Genomic DNA, 24,580 nt, shown 5'->3' with positions numbered 1-24,580 from the left:
GATTGTATCTACCTTGCGATGCTCGTGGCATGTAAGTACAATAGCACGTAGTAGATGTTCAAGAAATGTCATCTTCTTTCCTTTACTGGCCATAGTGGTCAAGGAAAAGCCATTTAAATCCACAAGATAATCCTTAAATTTCCATGTCAGTTGTTTCTTCTCTACCAAACTGTCTACTTTCCTATAGTCCCATTGTTTTAAGATTACCCAGGATTTGTTTTAATCGCGTATGGTAAGACATGCAGACACAGAAATGACTGTCCTGAAAGATGTTTATACTCACAGTTCCTTAGAAACAGGAGACACAGCCACAGGCGAAAGCAGCGGCATTGGTCAGAAGGCAGAGGGAGCAAGGGGAAAATGTACACAAGAGCCTTTTCTCTGTGAGCAAGAAGTGGCAAGGGAGGGTAGGCAGGTGTAGGATTGGCAGTTTAATTTCAATAGCCTCTGAGGCAGGAGAACTGTCTCTGGCTGTACCTGGTGATTCAGGCAGGGGAATGGCCCAGAGTATAAAAACTGAATAAAAAAAAGGTGGTTAAAGGCAGGTGCTCTGGACTGGTTTGTTTGAGTACAAAAGGCTCTGCAGGTGAGCTTTTACTATCTCCAAGAATTAGCTAGCCTTGAGAGGACTGATCCCTCCAGGGTCAGCCAGGTTCCATGATTTCGAAGTATAAAAATACAGAAAATAAAAAGCAGCCTGGCCAACACGGTGAAACCATGTCTCTACTAAAAATGCAAAAACTAGCCTGGTGTGGTGGCAGGCACCTGTAATCCCAGCTACTTGGGAGGCTGAGGCAGGAGAATCGCTTGAACCTGCAGGGAGGAGTTTGAAGTGAACTGAGATCGAGCCACTGCACTCTAGCCTGGGTGACGAGAGCAAAACTCCATCTTAAGAAAAAAAAAAAAGAAGAAGAAGAAGAAAAAGAAAGAAAAGTACACAATGAATATGTACACCTTGTGTTTTATTTGTGTTCGTGCATTTGCATTGAATCAAGAAAAATGACCTCACATTTGATTAAGCAAAATCAAGGAACTGCAAATGAATCATCGATAATCCATAACCACTAAACATATCCCCTAGGTAATTAAAAACTATCCAGTCTCTGGCTGTCAAAGCCAGAAACAAACAAACAAACAAACAAGAACAAACAAACCACAAAACCAAAAACCGCATATTTAAAACCAGGTATAGAATTAGAATTTCAGGGTTGGAAGAAATCTTAAAAATTAGTTCATTCCCCCTCCCTTCCCCCATCTGTTGCTTAAATTTCTTCTTCATGCCCATTAAGTGGTGTCTTTGGGTTTTTCTGATTATGTGAAAGGTCTTCCTTTATGGAGCCAAAATTTGCTTCATTTGGTCACCTGCTTGTTAATTCTTGAAAGCCTGAAGTCTTGCTGTACAAATACAAACAACATTCAGCTCAGCTCCCAGCAGAACTGCCAGATCAGATAAGATGTGTATAATGGGATTGCAGAACTGCTCTTACTATCACAATGAAGAGCCACTTGTATTTGTCACATGTACTGTACATATGAAGATTCTACTTATGATAATTTATTTTCTGTCTGTCTTTGAGCTGGGGCAGGAATGTCTCCACCACAAGGCACCACAGAGTGTGGCCAATAAACACTGCCACACAGAATATCTATCCTGTGCACTCAACAATTTCAGCAGAATGAATGACACCTTGAGTAACACATCTATTATAAACTGGACTCTATGCTTTAGGATAGATGGAGATGTATCTAGCTTAATGCTGAATCCCTAGGGCCCAGTGCTGAAAAAATCATATGCACTCATTCAGTCTTCCTTGGGTAAATGAGTAAATGCACGGAAATCAGTAAAAATTGCTAATTGGAATCATTTTGGAACAATTTACTTTAGATGAATAAATAAGACACTTTAAAAGAAGGTTTTGGTTACTATTTTTTTAAAAGTCCTCTAGGAGGCTAAGTTTAAGCACTGAAATAATTGATGTTGTCACAAGAAAGCAATATACCTTGAGTTACATTTCCCGAGCCTTCTAACCTGTTGAGCAAGGGGCCAGCATAGAAGGGCTATTACGTAGCTTCAAAAAGAGAATGAACATTGGGGGCTTAGCACAGAGCTCATAATAAACTCTTGAAGCCCTCTATCTATTGTTGATTTGCTGCTTCCTTATGGTCCTGAGAGTGCCCAGCCCTGTGCTTGTAAAATGTAGGCATGCAATAAACATCAATCACTTGATCATTTTAATGATGCTGACACTGATGATAGTGTGATGAGAAATTTCACCACTTAAGATTTGACCCCACTCACTAATAGTTCTTTCACCTTATGAAGGATCCAGCAATGTCACCCCTTCATTGTATCAACGTAATTAATGACAAGTGAGTAAGAGTGATGCCAGAGTATTAGTGGGAGATGCCTCTAAAAGAGACATGACACTCAAGACCATCCTGACCAACATGGTGAAACCCCATCTCTACTAAAAATATGAAACTTCGCTGGGCATGGTGGCTCGTGCCTGTAGCCCAGCTACTCGAGGGGCTGAGGCAGGAGAATTGCTTGAATCTGGGAGGTGGAGGTTGCAATGAGCTGAGATTGTGCCACTCCACTCCAGCCTAGGTGACAGAGCGAGATTCCCTCTCGGAAAAAAAAAAAGACACGATACTTCATAAAAAGAGGCATTCAATATACTTAAAGACAGGGGAAGTAGAAGTTTTAGAATGGGAAGGAGAAAAAGGAAGAGGAGGAGGATTGTTAGCTTTTCTAATACAGAAATTATCTTGTGATGGTCTTAGGGTAATTTTCATAATGATTCATTCAACCCAAGTGGTTGGTAGCGAATTGAAGATTCATTGAGATTAATTTTCTGATTACCAATCCTGTTTATGTGTCAGAAACAGAAATAGGAAAAAAAAGTCTGCATTTGGAGAGCTTTGTGGTGTGTGGAGTAGCTTGAATCTTCTAGGGTAGAAAAGGAGTTGATATAATCTGTGATAGTCTAGAACATTCTAGTTCTCAGCCTATTGCAGGGTAGAGACAAAGCCCAGACAGTCAGAGTTTAAGTAAAAGAATGTGATCCCTAAACTCTGGGTGTCCACCCCACCATACTTTTTCTCAACCCTTTGTGTAAGCAGCTTCAACTTTTTTTTTTTTTTTTTTTTTTTTTTGAGATGGAGCCTTGCTCTGTAGCCAGCCTGGAGTGCAGTGGTGTGATCTCAGCTCAACCTCCGCCTCCCAGGTTCAAGCCATTCTCCTGCCTCAGTCTCCTGAGTAGCTGGGACTACAGGCATGCACTACCATGCCCAGCTAGGTTTTGTATTCTTAGTAGAGATGGGGTTTCACCATGCTGGCCAGGATGGTCTTGATCTCATGACCTGTGATCCGCCCTCCTTGGCTTCCCAAAGTGCTGGGATTACAGGTGTGAGCCACCCTCCCCAGCCAGCAGCTTCAACTTTTACATTAACAACTATAGTAAAATGTCGCAAACTTTTTGGTTTCAAGAGGAAGTCTTTTATAAACTAGTAAAACAAAAAGTGATATATATGAAAATGGGGCAGAAGGAGTGGATGCCAGTCATTGGGCCACTGTGGAAAACAATTCCAGGTATGAAGTTAGTTACTGCCACATGGGCACTACCCTGGATTTGTCACTGGCCAGGACCTGACACTCATGCGTGAACAAAACTGTGTGACCTTACTAAACTGTGGAGAGAAGGCAGGGGAACCTGTGCCACATACTGAACTCTGCCACAGGCTGTGAAGAAACTCAGCTATCTCTGCCACTCTAACTTCTGAACTAGTTTCATGGTGATAAGAATTTGTAGTAACTTAGATTTGGCTTCAGATACAAGCTTAACATTTTAGGAGGAGGTAGAGGAGAGAAGTTGATCAAGAGAGACATCAGGGAAAAATAGAGGCAGGGCCTATGGAAATTGTGCAAAATACCAAATGCATTCATAGGTGTCTCATTTGTTTATTAATTTAATATAGTAATAAATACTGAACAAGCAATATGTTGTTGGCACTTTGCCAGGTATGGAGTATGAAGTCAATTTGTTCCACTTGTGTTTTCACTTTTTTGCTCTCAGAGAAAATGCCTCTAAAATATGTAATAGATATGTCTATTTTCTTAACACTTCAATGCAAACTTCTTAAAATATCTTTGGTTGGATATTTATGTATTTCATGACAGAAAGAGAGGGCTAAATACGTTTGGAAAATATTAGGAAACCTAACACATATATTTGCTACAGAACTCATTGAGACCCTTTAAAATATGTTCTGCTTGATGAGTTTCTAAGGGAAGGGTACAGTGGGAAGGGTTCTCAAACCTTATTTGACTGCAGAACAATTTATTTTCTGGAACCGCCTGTAGAGCTAGTGTTCATGAAACACACTTCAGGAAATGCTGCTTTAAAGTATGAATCATCCCATTGAGAGGACATGCAGTAACGTCTAATGATGATGCTCTGCTGTGTGAGCCCACCCTCTCAGTCCGGAGAGGTGTGAGGTCCTCTCTGACTGATGTTTGCGCAGTAGGGTTCCTGGGCTAACTCATTTCCTGGCATGGCCTAGTTCCATAGGGTTGCTTTTTTAGGAACCTGTTTCTTCAGAATTTTGTTTCAGATTTGTGAGGGAAAGGCCTTACTGACAAAACCACGATGAAAGGCTGAATGTGTGTATGTGTATGTTTATGTTTAAACCTTGATGCTGAAGTGCTGGGCCCTAGACCTTGTAGGCACCCTGTGCAGGAAGCTGTGAAATAAGCAGTTTGGTGTGGTGAGATGAGAACTGTACCAGGAGTCAGATGATGTGGCTGGATTCACACATAGCTCAACTGCCAGAGTAGTTACAGAAATTTGAGAGTGTCTTTTTTGGGGGGGCAGGAGAGGAACAGGGTTTCACTCCTGTTGCCCAGGCTGGAGTGCCACAGTACGTTCATGGCTCATTGCACCCTCAACTCCCTGGACTCGGGTGATTCTCCCACCTCAGCCTCCTGCGTAGCAGGGACTACAAGAGTGTGCCACTGTGCCTGGCTAATTTTTTGTATTGTGTTTCTAGTAGAGACAAGCTCTCGCTATTTGTCCAAGCTGGTCTTGAACTCCTGGGCTCAAGGGATCTGCCTGCCTCGGCCTCCCAAAGTGCTGGGATTACAGGTGTGAGCCACTGCACCTGACCTGAGAGTGTCATTTTAATATCTATGGTCTTCAGTTTCCTGTACTAAAAATTAAACCACAGGCATAGATGAGGAATGACATACATGTGACACAGAAGATACTCCTACTCCTCCTATATTCAAGGTGGGCATTGCTAAGTGATCATTCTTCTCACTAAATTCAGAGACAGCTTCAGATGTATTCCCAACACCACATTTCCACCAATCCCCCAGAATTGAGAGACAGGATGAAACCCACTGCCATTCCTATCCTTAATGAACTCTAAGAATTTAAGATCCAAGGTTACTGCTATCAAGAACATACATCTACAATCCTACCTTTTTCATGGTAAAAGCAAAGTGTTAGGGAGTGGTGAGCGCCTCCTGATTTACAACAGAGTGCCATGGGAAAGAGCAGTGGACATAGGGTGAAGGGCTCCTCCCTAACCAGTGGCATTTGGAGAAGGTCCACTTGGATCAGTGGACTAATTCACAATTTGGTCAATTGGGAATTGATTAATAAGCAGGACAAACATGTATGATTCTAAAGGACTTAGTGAAGGAAGGGGAGTTGGAACCCAAGGAAGATGATCCCAAGCTTCAGGGCAACCCCCATCACTTCACCCTTCCTTGGAATACTTATTGTGAGGAGGGTTGGGGCAGGCCTCAGCAAGGCCACCTTCCCAATCCGCTGGCTGCTGAGCGTGTCAGACCTGGGGGGCATATGCAGCATCCCGCAGATGAGTCCCTCTTCACTATTTTCAAACATCAATTAATAAGAAAACCAAGTCTCTCCATCCTCGGATGACCTCTCTGGAGGACTCCACAGCTGTGACAGAGAAATGAGATGGTGGGAACATCCTGTTAATAACCAACATCTGAGTGAAGTGAAAATTGCTTTACACTTGTGTGGCATTAGACTCCAAGCTTCTATAAACTGAGGATCTGACAGTCACTGCAACTTCGAGTGACTGCAATCCAACACCTTCCTGCTCCCAATCTTGGCAGGTTCTGCCTGCTTTTAGCAGGCAGGCATGAATTTTGTGAGGCAGTTTCTGATTGCTTGATATTTATGTGCCAGCTTACAGCTGGAGTGGGGGGATATACGGTGGTTGATTTAGGACTGAAAAACATCTTTTATGCTATAGAATCATATCTTGTCCTCTGGCCTGGAACATTTTGATTTCTCCTGAGATATTCTAGAGGGGCTTTAGCTAAGTGGAAGGAACTTGAGCAAATATAACAAGAGGAGGAAGAGAAAGTTTGAAGATTAGGAAACTGTGCTGGATACTCAACAGTCACACTGAAGAGACTTTTCAGGGTTTGTTGCCCATACGATGGTGTTTGAAGCATTGAGCATTCAGAATGGCCCTACTGAAAAATTGCTATGGTCAGATGGTACCTGAATATATTTGTCTTCTTCAAGAGAGGTGCTATGTCACGGGAAACAGCTTGAAGGGAAATCTCAAGTAGTTCCATCACTCAACAGCTGGGTGACCTTAGGCAAGTTAACCTTTTTGATTCTAAGTTTCCTCATGTGTAAAACAATAAGTCATAATATATGGTTGTTGGGATGATTAAATGGAATAAGGTATGTAAAGTGGTTTAAATAATTCTTGGTGCATACCCATTGCTCAGTAAATGCTCCTTATGATCCATTGTTGAATAACATTGGGAAATATGGTGTTGTCACTAATAGGAAATTACCACAAGAATCACATATGGATTACCAGTTTTCAAAGTTTTAAAAGCCCATAGTTCATTAATCATGAACCATCAGAATGGACACAATTTCACCTGCCCTTGAGATTTAGAAGTTCTTCCAGGTTCTGTAATATCTTGAAACATTTTTAAGAGCATTAAGGAACCAATCAAAATTCCAGCAAAAAAAGAGATGTTCATGAAGGGACCACTTCAAGGTATGTGGGCAAGGTTAAACGAACCAGCAAGAGACTCTGAGATGTCCTGAGACTAGCAATAGTCAGAAGCTACTATTAGAGGGACTTGGTGGGCAGGAAGAGGTGGCAGTGTTACTGGAACCCAGGGAGAGCTGGAGATTTGCAGGAAGGGCAGCTAGGAGGGCCTGGAGGCAAAGGGTACACCATGGGTTCCTCCTGTCTTCTAGTCTCCTACTGGTGCTTCCCATTGGCTGAAAGAAGGTGAGCTGGGCCAAGAAACCTGAATGAAGCAATCCACATATGAGCTGGTCTCCTAGTACATAGCAGAGCAGAAACACCTGGGGATGTAAAGGAGAATGGGTACCATATTCACTAGCTCTTGTTTCACAAATAGGGAGTGTGCAAGTTAATGGAGTGCTTGATTGGATAAAACATCCAAATAAACCAGCTTTGCCCATAATTTGGTTATTTCTTTCATTCAGTCCTCATGTCCTGTAGTGACATAAGCAGCAGTAAAAATGGCAGCTTCTAAAGAAGCAGGAAAGTATTAGCATACAAAGTCTGGCCGGGCGCGGTGGCTCAAGCCTGTAATCCCAGCACTTTGGGAGGCCGAGACGGGCGGATCACGAGGTCAGGAGATCGAGACCATCCTGGCTAACACGGTGAAACACCGTCTCTACTAAAAAATACAAAAACTAGCCGGGCGAGGTGGCGGGCGCCTGTAGTCCCGGCTACTCGGGAGGCTGAGGCAGGAGAATGGCGTAAAAACCCGGGAGGCAGAGCTTGCAGTGAGCTGAGATCCGGCCACTGCACTCCAGCCTGGGCGACACAGCGAGACTCCGTCTCAAAAAAAAAAAAAAAAAAAAAAAAAAAAAAAAAAAAAAAAAAAAAACAAAGTCTGATCCAGAGGTTGGGGTATGGTATTCAGAGTAGATCACACAATAGCCCTGGTTCCTGGTTGTCATCCACTATGGAGCTGAGCCATAAGAGTTGGAATATAATATTATTGGTTTTAAAACTTAACAGTGCATTGGAATCACCTGGGTAGATTTTTAAATTGCTGATGTATTGGTTCCCTGCCACCCCCACACAGTTTCCAAATTAATTGGTTTGGAGATCCTCAAGTGGTTTCAATGCTTGAAAAGTTTGAGAATTACTAGTATATACATTGACATCACCTGGGAATCTCCAGGCCAGTTAAATGTATGTGTATTGTACAGGATTTCACTAATCTACAGGGAGATAGAGCTGGCACAGGCTAGTACAGTGCTATCCACATGTGGCTATTTAAATTTAAACAAAATAAATTTAAATTTAAAATTCCATTCTTCAGTCCCACTAGCCACATTTCAAGTGGTGAATACCTACATGTGGCTAGTTTGGACCATGAAGAACATCATGGAAAGTTCTATCACACAGCACTAGGACAGTGACAAGTCCCTCAAGCTGAGTGGACTGGGGCAAAAGACAATGAAGCATACAAACTGAGAAGTCAGAAAACAGCCTCACAAACTGGACACTCACACTGGGGAAAAGGAACAGCTGGGGAGGACATGTGGCATTTGGCACTGAAAGATGTATCTGAGATCTATGCTTGTGTGGCAAACCAGGAAGGATTGGCTCAGGCTCTGTGTGGACGGAGCCAGCAGCTTGAAGGCACTGAGGGGGCCAGCGAAGGAAGAGGAAGACTCAGAACACATTAGCACTTGAGACCTCTCTGATGGTGCCTACAGGGGGATTCTCATTTCATTTACTTCTGAGCCACATTCCTGAGCAAGCTGATGCAACCCTGCTGTCTGCTTTGAATAGTATGAGTACCAGGCTATGTCTACCGGTGAAAGGAATGTCTAGCTCCAGGTTCTCCAGCATGTTCATCCCAGGGGTCCATAAACGGAACCCAGCGTGCACCAGAGGCCCTGTTACTTGAGAACCAGGTTAAGTGCATGGCAGGAGGATGAAGGGAGGGTTCAATGGATTGAGAGTCGGAAAAAGACACTTGTCATGCTAGATCCCTTGTTCAGTTTAATCTAGAGTGTTTGAAGGTTTTATTGCTTGATGGGTAAAGAGTGCTTTTTTGGAGATATATCCATTAAGTGGTGCTGCCAGTCTGGATGTTTCTTAAAAGAGGCAGAATGGTATATTTGTTTGCTAGGGTTGTCATAGCAAAGTAACACAAACTGGGTAGTTTAACAACAGAAATTTATTCCTTCACAGTTCTGGAGGGTAGAAGTCCAAGATCAAGATGTCAGGATGTCAACAGAGCTGGTTCTCTCCGGGGTTACTAGGAAGAAATTGCTTAATGCCCCTCTCCTGGTTTTTGGTAGTTTTGCTGGAAATCTTTGGCATTTCTTGGCTTGTGACAAGGAACATGAGATTGCACCACTCTGCTCTCTTCCTTTGTGTTCACATGGCATTCTCCCTGTGTTCATGTCTGTGTCAAAATTTCCCATTTTTATGAGGACATTCATCATATCAAATCAGGAGCCCACCATACTCCAGTATGACCTTATCCTAAGTTAACTACTTCTGCCATAATCCTATCTCCACATGAAGTCACATTCTGAGATACTGGTATATGAATTTTGAGGGACAAAACTCAACCTATAACAAATGATATAGTAAAAAGAGCATATATTCTAGAGTGAGAAAAACTAGATTTGAGTCTTACTTTTGCCACTACTTTTCTGATGCACAGTTTTATTTTATCATTTGCAAAGTTAGAATGATATATTTAATAGGATCATTTGTAAAATGATAAATCGGTGTTAAAATGAATCATTATTTTTATGTATCCCTAGGAAAGAATTGTTTCCAATTATACAATGACATATCATCAATTATAATATGCATCCCAATTTCAAAGATATTCCAATTAAACACTGGTGTATCATCAATTATAACATGCATCCCAATTTCAAAGATATTCCAATTAAACAATGGCATGTAATTAATTAAAACATGCACACCAATTTCAAATATATCAAACTGTGAAATAAAAGTATGTTTTAAAGTTGATGAGGGTAAAGCTTGAAGAAGATAACATGTAAGTGCCTTCTGCCTGAGCAGAAAAGTTCCCATCACTGTCGGTTAATACCTAATTTGCCATCCATTTCAAGAAGGAATTTAATAATTTACTAGGCAGGAGTCAACTTCCACCCAAGTTGTTAAGTTAAGGAGAAACAAAGCCTGTCAAAGACTCAGGCATTTTTTTAGTCCTAGAAACTAGTGAGCAGGAACCCCTAGTCCGTGTGGCAGATCAGCCAGACAGCCAGAAATGATGCAACCTCAGTATGTAGACATATCACAAAGAAATGGCACTAGTCAATTCAAGTTTCCACATGAGACTCTTTACATAACCAGCAAACTGTTAAAGAGTTTTAATCCTATCAAAGTAGAAAATCCATTTAAATTAAAAATTAAAACCCTGTCTCATCAGCACCAACCTCTCTCTGTTGAGTGATTTTGAGACCAGCAACTTGTTTGTTGCAGCTACAGGGCAAGGCACTAACTCTGAGGCCAGTCACTTAAAATTGGCAGTCACAAGCAGCTGAAATCCTGAAATTGAATAATGCTATTTCTGGTGGCTTGGTGATTCATTTTATTATCTAACTTTTATGTAGTTTAATATGTCTCCTTGCAAGTTATGTGGTTTGAAAAATTGCCTGTAATAGATCCTTTATTTTTAAACATAAAGAAAATTAGCCATTCTTTATTCAGAGAAAATTAGTTTCTCCCTACCCTCACTAAATAAATATTGCGAAAATATTTAAAGAATATCAGTTTGAAGGAATACCTAATTATAAGCCTGCCCTGAGGGCCTCTTGTCTCTCTCTGGCCTATGATGTCATTCTTTACCAAGACCTATTACCCATGGGATGATAAGGGCCTGAATTTCTCCAGGAAACGTTAGAGCATTCAGTGACTGACAATAATTTTGGCTTTTGCCTTCACCTCCTCCCCACTTACAGCATCACACAATTTAGCTCTCACCTCTCCCACAGCTTTGCCTGGGGCAGTTCCAGCCCTTGGAAGTCCCAGAGAATAGATGGCCATTGTACAAACAGTCTTGAACTGTTTGTTGGTGACACACCGTCCCCCACACAATTCAATTTTTTTTTTTTTTTTTTTTGAGACAGAGTCTCTCTCTGTTTCCCAGGCTGGAGTGCAGTGGCGCAATCTCGGCTCACTGCAAGCTCCTCCTCCCGGGTTCACGCCATTCTTCTTCCTCAGCCTCCTGAGTAGCTGGGACTATAGGCGCCCGCCACCATGACCAGCTAATTTTTTTTTTTTTTTTTTTTTTTTTTTTTTTGTATTTTTAGTAGAGACGGCTTTTCACTGTATTAGCGAGGATGGTCTCCATCTCCTGACCTCGTGATCCGCCCGCCTCAGCCTCCCAAAGTGCTGGGATTACAGGCGTGAGCCACCGCGTCCTGCCACACAATCCAATTTCTATGGGCAGTGTTCAGGGCTCCCACTGTACCTCGAATACGTCCAGTGGATAAATCAGATCTCCAGAGACAAAATTGCAGCCTCAATCACTGACTTTCGCTATCAGTTCCACATTTTATATTTGTTGTCTGGCTGATGCATTACTTTGAGCAACAATGTTTATGAAAAAAATGCTTCAAATTTGCTTGACTATATAGCATAGAGGTTAAACACATAGGCTCTGGAGCTTAACTACATAGGTTCACATCCCACCTCTGCTACCTACAAGTTGTGTAAAATTGGAAGTTATGGGGGTCTCTGTATCTCCCAGTAAGAGGGAATAAAAATAATACCTACCTCATAGTGTTACAAGAATGAAAAGAGAGTGCTTGTCAAAAGATTTGAAAAGCTACTTCATCAAAGAAGATACACAGGTGGCAAGTAAGCATACGAAAAGAGTCTCAGCATCATTAGTTTTAGGAAAATGAAAATTAAAACTACAATGAGGGACCACTCCACACCTACTAGAACTTAAAAAGTTAAACAAAAGTCTCTTTCACTCCTACATATTTACCCAAAAGAAGAGGAAATCCATGCTCATACGAAGGCTTGTATATGAATATGTCATGCAGTTTTATATATAATAGCCAAAAACTGTAAACAATTCAAATGTCCATCTGTAATTAACTGGGAGCAATAAAAGGATAAACCACTGATAAGACCATATGAATAAATCTCAAAATAATTATATTATGTGAAAGAATAAAGACAACAAAAAGACCACAGATTGTATATTATAATATATATTTATATAATATTATAAAGAATACAAACTAGACTATGGTCTCAGAAAGCAGATCAGTAGTTTCCTGGGAATGGAAGAGAGGAAGGTTGAGAGGATGAGGATACACAGGGGTATGAGGAAAGTTTGGGTGCAGGATATGCTCACTCTCTTGATTATGGTGATGCTTTCACAAGTATACACATGTCAGAACATATTGAATTGTATACTTTAAATACATGTGGTTTATCATATGCCAATTATGCCTCAATAATGCTGTTTTTCTTTAAATGAGCACCATGATAGCAGGCCTTCCAAAAGTGTTAGTTGTTACTGACTTTATTGTTAGACTGAAAAATGTTTTAGATATTTTTAAAAGCTTCTCGTGAGATGCAATATTCAATGGTTGAGTCTCTCTCACCCTCACACCATAATCTAGCTGCCTTTTTCCTTTCTAAGGATGCTCATGAATTGAGAAAAGTAGTCCAGACTTTGAGGTCAGAAGACATGAGTTCAGGTGCCCACTCTGACATTCAATACCTTGTGCTGATATTTAACCTTGACTTTTCTCATTTGTAAAATAGTATACATCTACATCACATGATTGCTATAAGAATCAAATTTTAAAAATAGATGTGAGCATGTTCCGTAAACTATAAAACAATGTGAATATATCAGTCATCATGACTAGGGAAGAGAGAAGATAAGCACTCACATTTTTGCAGACTGGATAACAGGGTAAGCAACATTAAAATAAAACTTGACCTCACACAAGAGCACGAGATAGACCCTACATCTCCTCATTTCCCCTAGACTGATGTTCACACACCAGAATTCTCTCTAGAACACTTTTTTTAAAAATAGAGATTTCTGGGTCCTACCCTATACTCACTACATCAGAATGACCTGGGGTTAGGGAGCAGGAATCTGAGTTTAAAGAAAGCCCCCATCCCCCCACCCCCACCAGTTGATTAGGATGCAGCTGGTAGCACCAGTAAGTGAATGATCTTTTGGAAACAACGGCTTTGACCCTGATGCCTCTCAATGAGAAACAAACAATCCTAGGCCCTGTTGCTCATGTGAAACCTGGATTTAGCCACCAGAAAAAAATAATGCATCTTCCATAATAACTGGAAATGCAAAATATTTTAAAACATCTTTCAAATATGCATTTATTATTGCAAGCACTTCCCTTATCATCATTTTCCTGCTTTTTCTGAGCAGTTATATTCAGGATTCTTACTGGCTTTCTGATTATCCTTGGAAATTGTCTGTCTTGCTAATGCAAATGTTTATCACTTCATGTCTTTCCATCTTGTCATTTCTCTCAAAAAACCAAGTCACTCAGTGCTGGCAGCTTACCTTGTATAGTGTGTCTGAGGTGTGTGGCTTGATGTCAACATGAACTTTATACATATAAGGGCATGCCATTGGAAAATCAACAAGTTAGAAGAAAAGTACCAGGATTGGTGCACATCACTTATTTGTGCCCTTTGGGGCAGTTAAATGAAAATAACAAAGATTGAGTTCCCATCACCTGTCTTCTATCATCTAAACCTACTCAGCACTCTCTTCCAACAACAAGGAGAGAAGGTGCCCTTTCTGTGTCTTGAGGATGTCAAATCCACCCACAACATACTTCTTGGGGGTTATTTCCAAATCCTCTATCAAAAGATAAAACATAAATATAATTAAATCTCTTCTATGGCTCATTATTCCATGAATTTGGACCAGATATTGCAAAAATGCCTCTAGGGGCCAGGAAGAGAAATCCAATGAGGGAGAAAGGCCTGGAAGTTGCTGTGAGAAGCAAAGAGTAAATGGTTTGTCTGAATGGGACAGTCTCCAATTGTTGCCATGAAGAAATGTGGCCCAAGGTTGCCAGATGTTCCAATTTTTTTCTAAAGGAAGTGTAATAAAAACAGCCACCTTAGTAAGTGGGAAAATGAAGGGAAAGGTACTTTAAGTAGGACAAATAAAATACCTTCAAGTCAGCTTATGCCTGCAGACTACCAGTTTATGATCTCTAATTGCTATTATTCAAAACTATTATCCCTGAATAACAGAAAAAATTATGCTGATATAGTAAATTCTTGTACCTGCACAATTGGCCAGTGGCATAATCAGTCCCATCACCCTCTGAATGAACATTATATAGGAATATGTAATTTAGCCCAAATAGAAGCTGGGTCTTCTGTGGGAAGCTGGAACAGTCAGATAACGTTTGGTCAGAACAGTAACTTGTAAAATTCTAATCAGCAATGGGCTGGAGATTGGTTTTCTGTATGCCTATTTATTGGATGGGGACATAATCAGAATGACACTCTTCTCCTTGCAACCCAGGTTGTCCATCCAACCAATAATGGCAGGTAGTGTTCCTTAAAGGACAATTTTCTCTCACATATATCCCTGCATAGGAAGGGCTAGGGCTGGAGACAAAGCACCAAACTGAAGAATGTCAGGGGTGGCTAGAACAAATATCAGATTTTCTTTGCTAGGCAACATGGACATGCATAGTATAGTTAAGAACTGCTTTCCCTTTATTGAGAGACTATTTTCCTTTACTCATATGAAAGTGAGATAAATGCTCTTCATAGTTTATGCTAACAAATGTCAGAAAATATCCAATAAACCATGTTTCTATTTGAAAGCTGACAGTACATAGAGGCTCCAGTTGATTTGTAAAATAGGAAGGATGGGTATCTCCAGTACAGGGATGCTATAGAATCTTGGGTCTTTACAACTTAGTCTTTAAAAGCTTCCCAAAATATAAATGGTTTTGTATATTTTTACTTGTGACAAGTATGTAGGAAAAGAATCTTAGCGATAAGGATCCTAGCAGAAAACAGATGGCATACCCAGACAGTTTAACCTAAAGGACTAAACTCTTTACAGGGAAAATGGGCAGGGTTAGAAGAGCCAACAAAGAAAGTGAAGCATCCAAGACATCAGAGATAGCAACAACAGGAAGCCATTACTGCCGCTCAATGTGAAGGGACAAGAGAGAGGTACTACGTTACCAAATCCCAGCAAAAGCTCCCTGTGTGGAAGGAAGTCTGCTAGCAGAATGTGTGTGTAAAGAGGCATGCCTGCACCTCTCTGTTCTCCCATTCTCTGATCTTCTGCCAAGTCCTCCATTTGGCTGACTCCAGCCAGAACCCAGAGGGCAAAGGGTGCCAGGAAAATCAATCCATAGACATCAGCCTCCTATGTCACAGAATAGTGCAGAAAGTGGCAGAGATGTGTTAATATCTGAGAGAGGAGGACAACTGAAAAACTATTATCACAAAAGACAAAGGAAATCATAGCTCATGGAATGTTACAGCAGAAAGGAACTTTTCACCCTCTAATCTAATTTTCATTTTGTTGATGAGAAAACTGAGGCCCAGGGAATTGAAATGAATGGGTGATTATTACACACTGAAAAAGGGCATACTCGAGACCAAAGGCAGTTATCGTCTTATCTGTTCTCATGGTTTTTCTACTTCATTATACTGTAAATCATGGATTAGGAAACTCAGAGTAGAGTTGGCTAAAATGAGACACCTACATAGCAGTTTCTCCATTACTGTGCCCATCAGACATCACTAATCAATTACGGATTTCTTTCCTTCTGAGCCTAGATGTAACCTCAGGCACATTAGGCAGGACAAGGTTGAATCAATCATGAAATGCATCAATCAATCATTTATGCACTTGTATAAACCCAGTGTACTCAAAAGTTTTTACTGTGCATGATGTTCACCCACTCATTTCAATTCCCTGGACCTCAATTTTCTCATCAACAAAATGACACAATGATATAATGATACAGTTTTATATAATGCAAACTCATACAGTGAGCTCTAAATCTTCAAGTTATTTACATGTCTAGCATTATTTTCTTCCCTAAAACTCATCTCATTCTCTGAAGTTATTACCTGTACTTTGTACTTTCGGACTGCCCACCCAGTGACTTGGTGGGAAGCATTCATGGTTGGGAAGAAGGGAAGTGCCCTGAGATGAATTTGCTTGAAGGGTAATAATAAAAATAGTCCTAATCTCTGACAGGTTTTCTCTTTCTCTCTCCTTGCAGGTTGACAGGACTGAGGTGATTCGCACCTGCATAAACCCAGTGTACTCAAAACTGTTTACTGTGGACTTTTACTTTGAGGAGGTTCAGCGCCTGCGGTTTGAAGTCCATGACATAAGCAGCAACCACAATGGACTGAAGGAGGCCGACTTCCTTGGTGGCATGGAGTGCACACTTGGCCAGGTAGGTCAACAGACACCCCTTCCTCCTCCTTGCCATCCTAGGGCCTTTCTTCCTTCCCCCTTTTCCTTTCTCCCCTCATCTAATCCTTGCTTTTTCCTATTGATTGCATTTTCTTTAACATGTAGCATTTTACAACTTCCCAGGTGGTGTCATATCCATTATGTTTATGTAGAGATGATTCTACAAGTCTGTACGGTTTCTTATTTTGAAAAATTCAGAACTTTCTCTTCTGAATTCCCCCATTGTGTCACTCATTTATTCAACGACTATTATTGAGCACTTATGTGTCTGGCTCTATGCTCTGTTCACATGTCTGTTATAGCCTTATCCTGTTCCATTATAAATTTCCATCTCCAACTCAGCTGTGAGAACCCCCATGCAGCAAGTATTTCTCATTCACATTTACTTGACATCTCTGGTACCAAAAATAGCCCAAGGCAGGGGCTAAATAGATACTCAATGAATGAGTAAAAGCTCTTAATTCTCCCAACAATAATGTGAAATAAATATCAATATTATATCCATTTTATCAGTGGGAAAAATGAGACTCAGAGAGGTTAAGTGATCTGATGAAGTTTCCACCCTAATAAGTGACAGTGTGAGGACTCGACTAGGCCTCCCTGACTCCAAACTTCATCATTTTGCTTCTATAATACCTTTCCTTTTTTCCTTTCCTTTCTGTTGTACCCAGAAATGTGGTAAGTGAGTCTAAAAGTAAAAAACAGTCCCTGTGCCCAGATAGTGGATAATCTTACTGGAGAAGGCATAGTAATATGCACTTAAAATAGAGTAGTTCATTACAAAATACCCTGGGCTCTCTATACAAGGTCGTGGGCCTTGAAGGAAGAGAGAGCTTTTTTCTACTGGGTAGAGTCAAAGATGGCATTGTGGGACCAAAATCTGAAAAACCATGGTCTATGACTGCAGAAGAAAGAGGAGGGGGGCCTTTCAAGTAAGAAAGCAATGTAAGCAACTCTTCGGGGTCAGAGAAAACGTGAAGGGGTGTGGGGTGGGAAGAGACCACTTTCCCTGACTGAATCAAGATGCTGATTTACTGTGAAATTGATGAAGCTTTAATTCCAGATCCCCTCTCTCATGTGGGCCCCTTCCATGGCTCTGTGTCACATTTTTATTTTGTACTTTTTTTCTCAAAGAGAAATTCCAAATTATATGTCTTAAGACCCACAAAACCTGGGTTCACCTCTTGTCAAGGTAAGGGTCAGGTTTAAGGATTTGTCAGGAAGAGTCTACCTGACAAAGAGATGGCAAGCATATATATTTGCTTGTTCATTTGTGCTATCCTTGCTTCATACCACTTATCACTAAAAGAAATTTCTCATAGTGAGCACTAAGAGACAAAATAGACAGTGTCCTCAGTTACCCTTTTCCAGCAAATATAGTGATTAATTTCTTATTCCTTTAATGAAGATCAAAAGTCCAATATTGAAATATAGTTGAAGGGAGACAGAAAGAGAATCTGAAATATTCTCCATTAATATATGTTCTCTAATGATTTTTGAAGAGTTGATGGCAGATAGTTCAAGGATCTTACCAGGTACAATGTCCAGTAAGTAGGTATTAAATGAATAAATGCATTGTGGATTTGAGATAAAATCCTGTTTCTATTTGAAAATTATTAAAATGGCATCTTTTATAGATATGTGAGCCATGCCAAGATTCTACCTTAAACAATGGGCATCCCTCCTATGCATAAATTTTATATTTTGTCACAAGAAATAAAGATAGATCAATGTGGGAATCAAGTGGGCTAAAGATCTTTTTTTTTTTTTTTTTGGTCCAAAGCTTTGATAATTTTGTCTGTTTGACCCTCAAACTTACATCTTTAGTCCCTCACAAGGCTCATCTTTCCAAAAGCCAGTAAGTACTTAACTTTGCAAGTAAGACAGGCATTGTACTAGGTGCCAGTGACACCGTGGTGAGCCAAAAACAAAATCCTTGCCTTCAAGCAGCAGTTTAGTTGGGGATAAAGATGGAATGAAAATAATCACACAACAATTAATTAAATGGCAATCATCATAAGCTTTGTTACAGAGAAGTACAGAATAAGAAAGCGAGAATTGGGAGACTGGCATCAGGCGGAGAGGGATCAAAGAAGGCTTTCTAAGAGAAGTGACATTTAGAAGGGAGAGTGAGAGTGCATCAGGTGAGAAGAAAGAGGAAACACATTCTAAGCAGATGGGAACATTAGACACAAAGCCTCTGCATTCAGGAAGGAGTTTGGCATATGGTGCAGATCATCTCCATTTGGTTTTTTAAGAAGCCAACTCTGAGGTAGGAAGTCAAAGGAGGTGAAGGAAATGCCACAGTGGAGAGGAAAAGTGAGACAGGTAAGGAGCCTACAAGGGAAAGTGGTCAAGTATCTACCACCGTAGGTAACTGAAGCTTAACTCTGCTGGGGAAATTCTGAGAGCAGTGTAAAGCAAACATTAGAGATATTTCATCCTGGGGATGAGGGAACTGGGATATGTATACACTTCGAGTATATATACTCACATCAGTCATTAAGAACCATTCCTGGCCAGGCACGGTGGCTCACGCCTGTAATCCCAGCACTTTGGGAGGCTGGGGCAGGCAGATCACGAGGTCAGGAGATGGAGACCATCTGGCTAAACATGGTGAAACCCCTTCTCTACTAAAAATGCAAAAAATTAGCTGAGCATGGTGGCGCATGCCTATAGTCCCAGCTACTCGGGAGGCTGAGGCAGGAGAATCACTTGAACCCGGGAGGCAGAGGTTGCAGTGAGCTGAGATCACACCACTGCACTCCAGCCTGGATGACAGAGTGAGATTCCATCTCAAAAAAAAGAACCATTCATGAGGTGAGAACATTAATCCTCTGACATTTCTGGCCTACTGTGCAGGTAGCAAACTCCAGATATCACAAAGAGCTCGCAAGGAAAGAAATACAGATGCTGGTGGTCAAAGTCAGTGATGGGTTATTGCGGGATCCGGCCAGCAGTCCACAATGCAACAGGGCTGTCTCTTTGCTCCCAGGTGGATCGGCAGGTCGAGAAATAATAGACACACACACAAGATAATGAAAGCTGGGTCCAGGGGGGTCACCGCCTTCTGTCCCATGGTGCCAACAATGCACTGGATATGCCAGGATTTATTATCAAGTTTCGTGAGGGCAGGGGTAGGTTAGTGAAGGATTTAGGGTCATTTGATTATGAGGTGAGATGGTCCCATGGGGATGAAGTAATTCTTTAACATAACATCTGTGTGCAGAAGTACAGCATACAGAGACAAGAATTGGCACTACAGTGTGTGCATCAGTAATTTCTAACAGAGCCTTAAAACAGGAAGAGCAGTAACAGTTACAGTAAAAGCTGGTTCCAAACAATTCACAGAAACAGGACATGAAGTTAGACAACGGGTTAGACCAGAAATTCTCAGAAAGGAGTATGCCTTAACCATAAAGAGGCCTAGAAGAGCTGCAGCAAGATGAGGGCGTTTATAGCCCTATCTTACCCATATGGACAGGCGCCCCCCATGCATCCGTTTATAGGCTTTCCACGAGGGTCCCATTCCATTCCCAGAGCTGTGAACATCTGCTTTTCTGGGATAGGAATCTTGGTGATGTGAAACCTCCCTGACTGCCCATCCATTCACAGGCTCTCTGCAGGGGGAAGCACACCACGTGCTGTTGGCTCATTCTGGCAGTCCAACCTGGCATTGTCTTTACACAATCCTGCATGCAACTTTGTATTTACAATAATCAGGAGCATTTCATCTTTATTCTGTAGCAATAGTTTCAGGCAATCTCCCTACATCTCCCCCTTTTCTCTGATTTAAATGAACCATAGCAATCATAGCTTTATGCTGATCACGATTGGATTGAAGAATATTTTTTCCAGTTTTACACGTGAGCAATAAACCAATAGCACAAATTTTACATAGAACAAAATTAGCAATAGTGGATCCTCCCAGAGATTTTACCCATTGAATGGGGTTGAGATTAGATAACCCCTTAGAGACACCATCTAAAACTTCAGCACCAGGCAAAGCAGTTAAGTGTGCTTGAGAGGCCTCAAAAATCTGTTCTTTTTGCTTACTTATGTCTAAACTTAAATTATCTTTACTTCCTTGTAAATGGCGTTTTACTGATTCCCAATTGTGAACAGACTCATTGTATTGAAACGGAGTTATACAAAAATCAGAAGTATTCCAATCACATTGCATTTGTCATCTATGTTCTAAACTCATAATTCTATCTCCCATCCATGTAACAGTTTGTCTTAGATCATTAATTTGATTGACTAATTTTTGATCAATACCTGACTGAGAATTCCACATCTGAGTAGAATTTTTTTGCCATTTATCCACAAAATGAGCAGTTTGAATAGATTGATGTAATGCAACTCCAGCAGTAGCAGCAGTCGCAGTAACAGCAATCAAGCCCATTATTACAGCAATTAATGTAAAAATAAATCATTTACTCGTTTTAAGAATTTTTTGTAAAATATTGTTAATAACATGGATAGAAGGGGAAGATTCCCAAGGCCTATGTAAGGCTACAGGGAGCCAAATACCTTCTCTGGCTCTGACTATTAAAATACTATGATATTGATTAAAGGATGAGTCAATACAAGTATACAAGTAACAATTAACACAGGTAATTATGTTGGTTTTTGAACTAATATGCATCTTTCCTACTAATAACATATAGGTGGTTTAACACAACTTTTAAGTCATACAGTTTTGTTGGACTCCATATAGATGGTATATATATTTTGGGATGATATTCTTTTTTGTGAATGTGGAGTGGTGGGAATAGGTTGTATGAGAGATGGTGGGGGGACATTAGCAACGGGGGGTATAAGTCCTCATAATCTTTACTGTCCCACCTTTGAATTGACCTCTTGATGATTGCCATAGTGATATTTTTGGCTGTATGGAAATAGTCGTGTAAATCAATCTATTGTCTTAGTTTTTGAGGTGACAAGGTGGATTCACTTACAACACTTTCTCCAGCCCAAACTCTCATACCAGTCATAGCTATGGTTAATCTCCATAATTCTGAATGTTCAGGTCCTAAGTGGGGAACAACAAGCCTTGGCTTTGGAGGGGCAACCCCTGCCCCTTTCCACTTAAAAGGAAAAAAGGAGTTAAATGTACGATATAATAGGGAAGGACTGTCACTACTTTTTTGATAAGTAATATCATAGAGAAAATGTTGACAATGTCTGTGACCTTGAGAGCAATCATTAGTCGTATGACCTTTAGGAGCCCACTCAACAATGGTGTAGTGAGAAGAATTAAATAACACTGTTCCTTCTGAACTAACACAATCCTTCCATATTAATTTATCAGCATTTGAAGACAAGTTGAGAGGACACGCAGATCCTAAAGGCTTATATTGGGATGTGTGAATGTAGTCAGTGATTCCTGTTTTGATCTGCCTTAAAGGTTTTAATGAAAGCCCTGATATCAAGTGTCCTAAAGGAGGGACAGAGTGACTAGATGGTAGTGTGACTGCCCAAGTTTGAATATCTAATGAGAGACATCCATTAGTGGGTCCCAGGCACAAAGGTGGATACCTAAAACCTAAAGCGATATTGAAAGGGGTTCCTTCTTCTGAAGGTTGGGCAGGACAACGATCATCTACAGAACCAGGCATCCAAATACTATCATTAACACAACCTCGATAGGAGCATCCATCCATGTCATGGCTCGAATAAGAGGAGGAAAAGGAATATAGGCCCGATATGTATAGTTTTTAACAGTCTGTTGGGTGACAGAGGGTAGAAGGATCCGTGTCATCAGGAGGAGGCAGAGGTTGAGCCAGACCTGGATTGCTGGAGACGAGTTGTTCAGGGTGGCCGACTGGATTGTCTGTTGTAAAGGAGTTAGCATGGTCATTTTCTTCTTTTTGATGATTGGAGGTGTTAGTTGTTTCCTGTTGTGGTGCTTTTTCAGCAAATTTCTGTGTCTCGTTGTTGCATGCATCTTTAGGACACCATTTCACGTGTCTAGCAGGAATCCAAACAGAAGATTGATGTTTACCTGGGGAAACACAAACATAGCCTCTTCCACACGTTAAAATAGAACCTTTTGACCATATATTACATTGAACATCTTTCCACCATACTTCCTTTCCTTGGTTTACCATAGGACGGTTACCAGAGAAATACTTTTCGGCAGCTGTAACAGAACTAGATTTAGGAATATTGAGAAAATTTAACGTGAGCAATGCCAAGTTTAGTTGTATGTGAGGGGTCAACAACTCCTTATCCCCCTCTTTTTGTTTAAGTAATTGTAATTTTAAAGCTCTGTTACTTCTTTCTGCAATAGCTTGGCCTTGTAGGTTATAAAGAATACCAGTAATATGTTTAATATGCCACTGATCAAGAAAATTTTTAAAAGCTTTACTGCAATAGGCCGGACCATTGTCTGTTTTGAGTTCACTAGGAATTCCCGTAACTGCAAAACATGAAAACATAGTTTTTTAACATGAGAAGTGGCTTTTCCAGTTTGACAGGTAGCCCAGATGAAATTGGAAAAGGTGTCAACTGTGACATGCACATAAGCTAATTTTCCAAAAGAAGGAACATGAGTAACATCCATTTGCCAGATAACATTAGGAGAAAGGCCTCGGGGATTAACTCCAGGAGATTGTGTGGGAGACAAGAACCTGGCATTGAGAACAGTGTTATACAATTTGTTTAGCTTGTTTCCAACTGAGAGAATATTTATGTTTAAAACCTGAGGCATTAGTATGAGTGAGTTGATGAAATTGTTCTGCATCTGTAATGGCTAGAGAAACTAGAGTATCAACTTTATGATTACCACTGGATAAAAGTCCAGGTAAGTTAGTATGAGAATGAATGTGAGTGATGAGAAAAGGATGCTTTCGGTTTCTGACAGTTTTTTGTAACAAAGAGATCAAGGAAAACAGCAATATTTTTGATGGTAGCTGTTTCTATTGCCTGAGTGGCATGGACTACATAAGCTGAGTCAGAGACAATATTAAGAGGCTCATAAAAATCCTGTAATGCAGAGATAACAGCCAACAACTCGGCTTTTTGAGCAGAAGTATATGGAGTAGAAATGACTTTATCTTTTGGTCGTACATACCCTGCCTTTCCATTGCTGGATCCATCAGTAAAAATGGTAACGACTGTCTCTAGTGGTGATGAACGAGTAAGTTTTGGTAGAATCCAGGAAGTATTTTGTAGAAATTGAAAGAATTTTGACTTAGGCAAATGATTATCAATAGTGCCAATGAAGTCAAACTAGACTAGATTGGTCTGCCAGCACAAAGATGTACAAAAGGCATTTTTAACTTCATTTTTTGACAAAGGGACCACAATAATGTTTGGATCAAAGCCAGAAATTTTAGGAATACATTGATGTCCTAACCCAATCAAAGTGGCTATTTGATCAAGATGTATTGAAAGAGTTTTAGAGGCTGAATTAGGAAGAAATACCCATTCAACTAGAGAATCATTTTGTATTATAAGTCCCCTAGGAGAGTGGATGGAAGGAAAAACTAAAAATTGTAAAGGTAAATTTGGGTCAATACGAGAGACTTGTGCCTCTCTCACTCATTGTTCTACAAAAGACAACTCTTGTTTTGCTGGTTCAGATAGAGAGCGAGGACTGTTTAAATCTGTATCTCCTGACAAAGTGGCAAATGGATGAGATAATGCATAAGTAGGAATGCCTAGGGTTGGTCTGAGATAATTGATGTCACCTAGTGATTTTTGAAAATCATTTAAGGTATTTAAATTGTCAGTATGAAGTTGGACTTTTGGGGGCTTAATAAAGCCTCCAACTTGTGTTTGGAAAGTGGCCACTGCTCTACCCACAAAGGAGGTGACTCACACATCCATTGTGTAGGGGCAGAGGAAGAGAAGGAGAGTGAGGGCGCTGGGATGCGGACTTGGGGAAAGCAGGATTCCAAGCCTCTGAAAGAAGGGGTCCCGGAGTATCAAAAGAAACAGTAGGCTTAGAAGAGGGGAGAGGTCCAAAAGGACAAGAGGAACGAGAAACAGGCCATTCAGATGAATGCCACACATCGTCCTCTGGCAGACGGGGCAACGGCTTAGGAG

General features: G+C 40.7%; 1 protein-coding gene across 2 annotated transcripts in view; it reads left to right on the top strand.

Moving 5' to 3' along the window:
• Positions 1 to 24,580, top strand: part of CPNE4 (copine 4) — a 504,635-nt gene that overhangs the window by 292,408 nt on the left and 187,647 nt on the right. For both annotated transcript variants that reach the window (XM_015132141.3, XM_028843705.2), the window contains exon 3: positions 16,326 to 16,505. In XM_015132141.3, the coding sequence (XP_014987627.1) occupies positions 16,326 to 16,505 (180 nt within the window). The remainder of the gene's footprint in view (positions 1 to 16,325; positions 16,506 to 24,580) is intronic.

Source organism: Macaca mulatta, chromosome 2 (assembly GCF_049350105.2).
Source record: "Macaca mulatta isolate MMU2019108-1 chromosome 2, T2T-MMU8v2.0, whole genome shotgun sequence".
Lineage (NCBI taxonomy): Eukaryota > Metazoa > Chordata > Mammalia > Primates > Cercopithecidae > Macaca > Macaca mulatta.
This window is presented reverse-complemented; position numbering and strand designations above follow the sequence as displayed.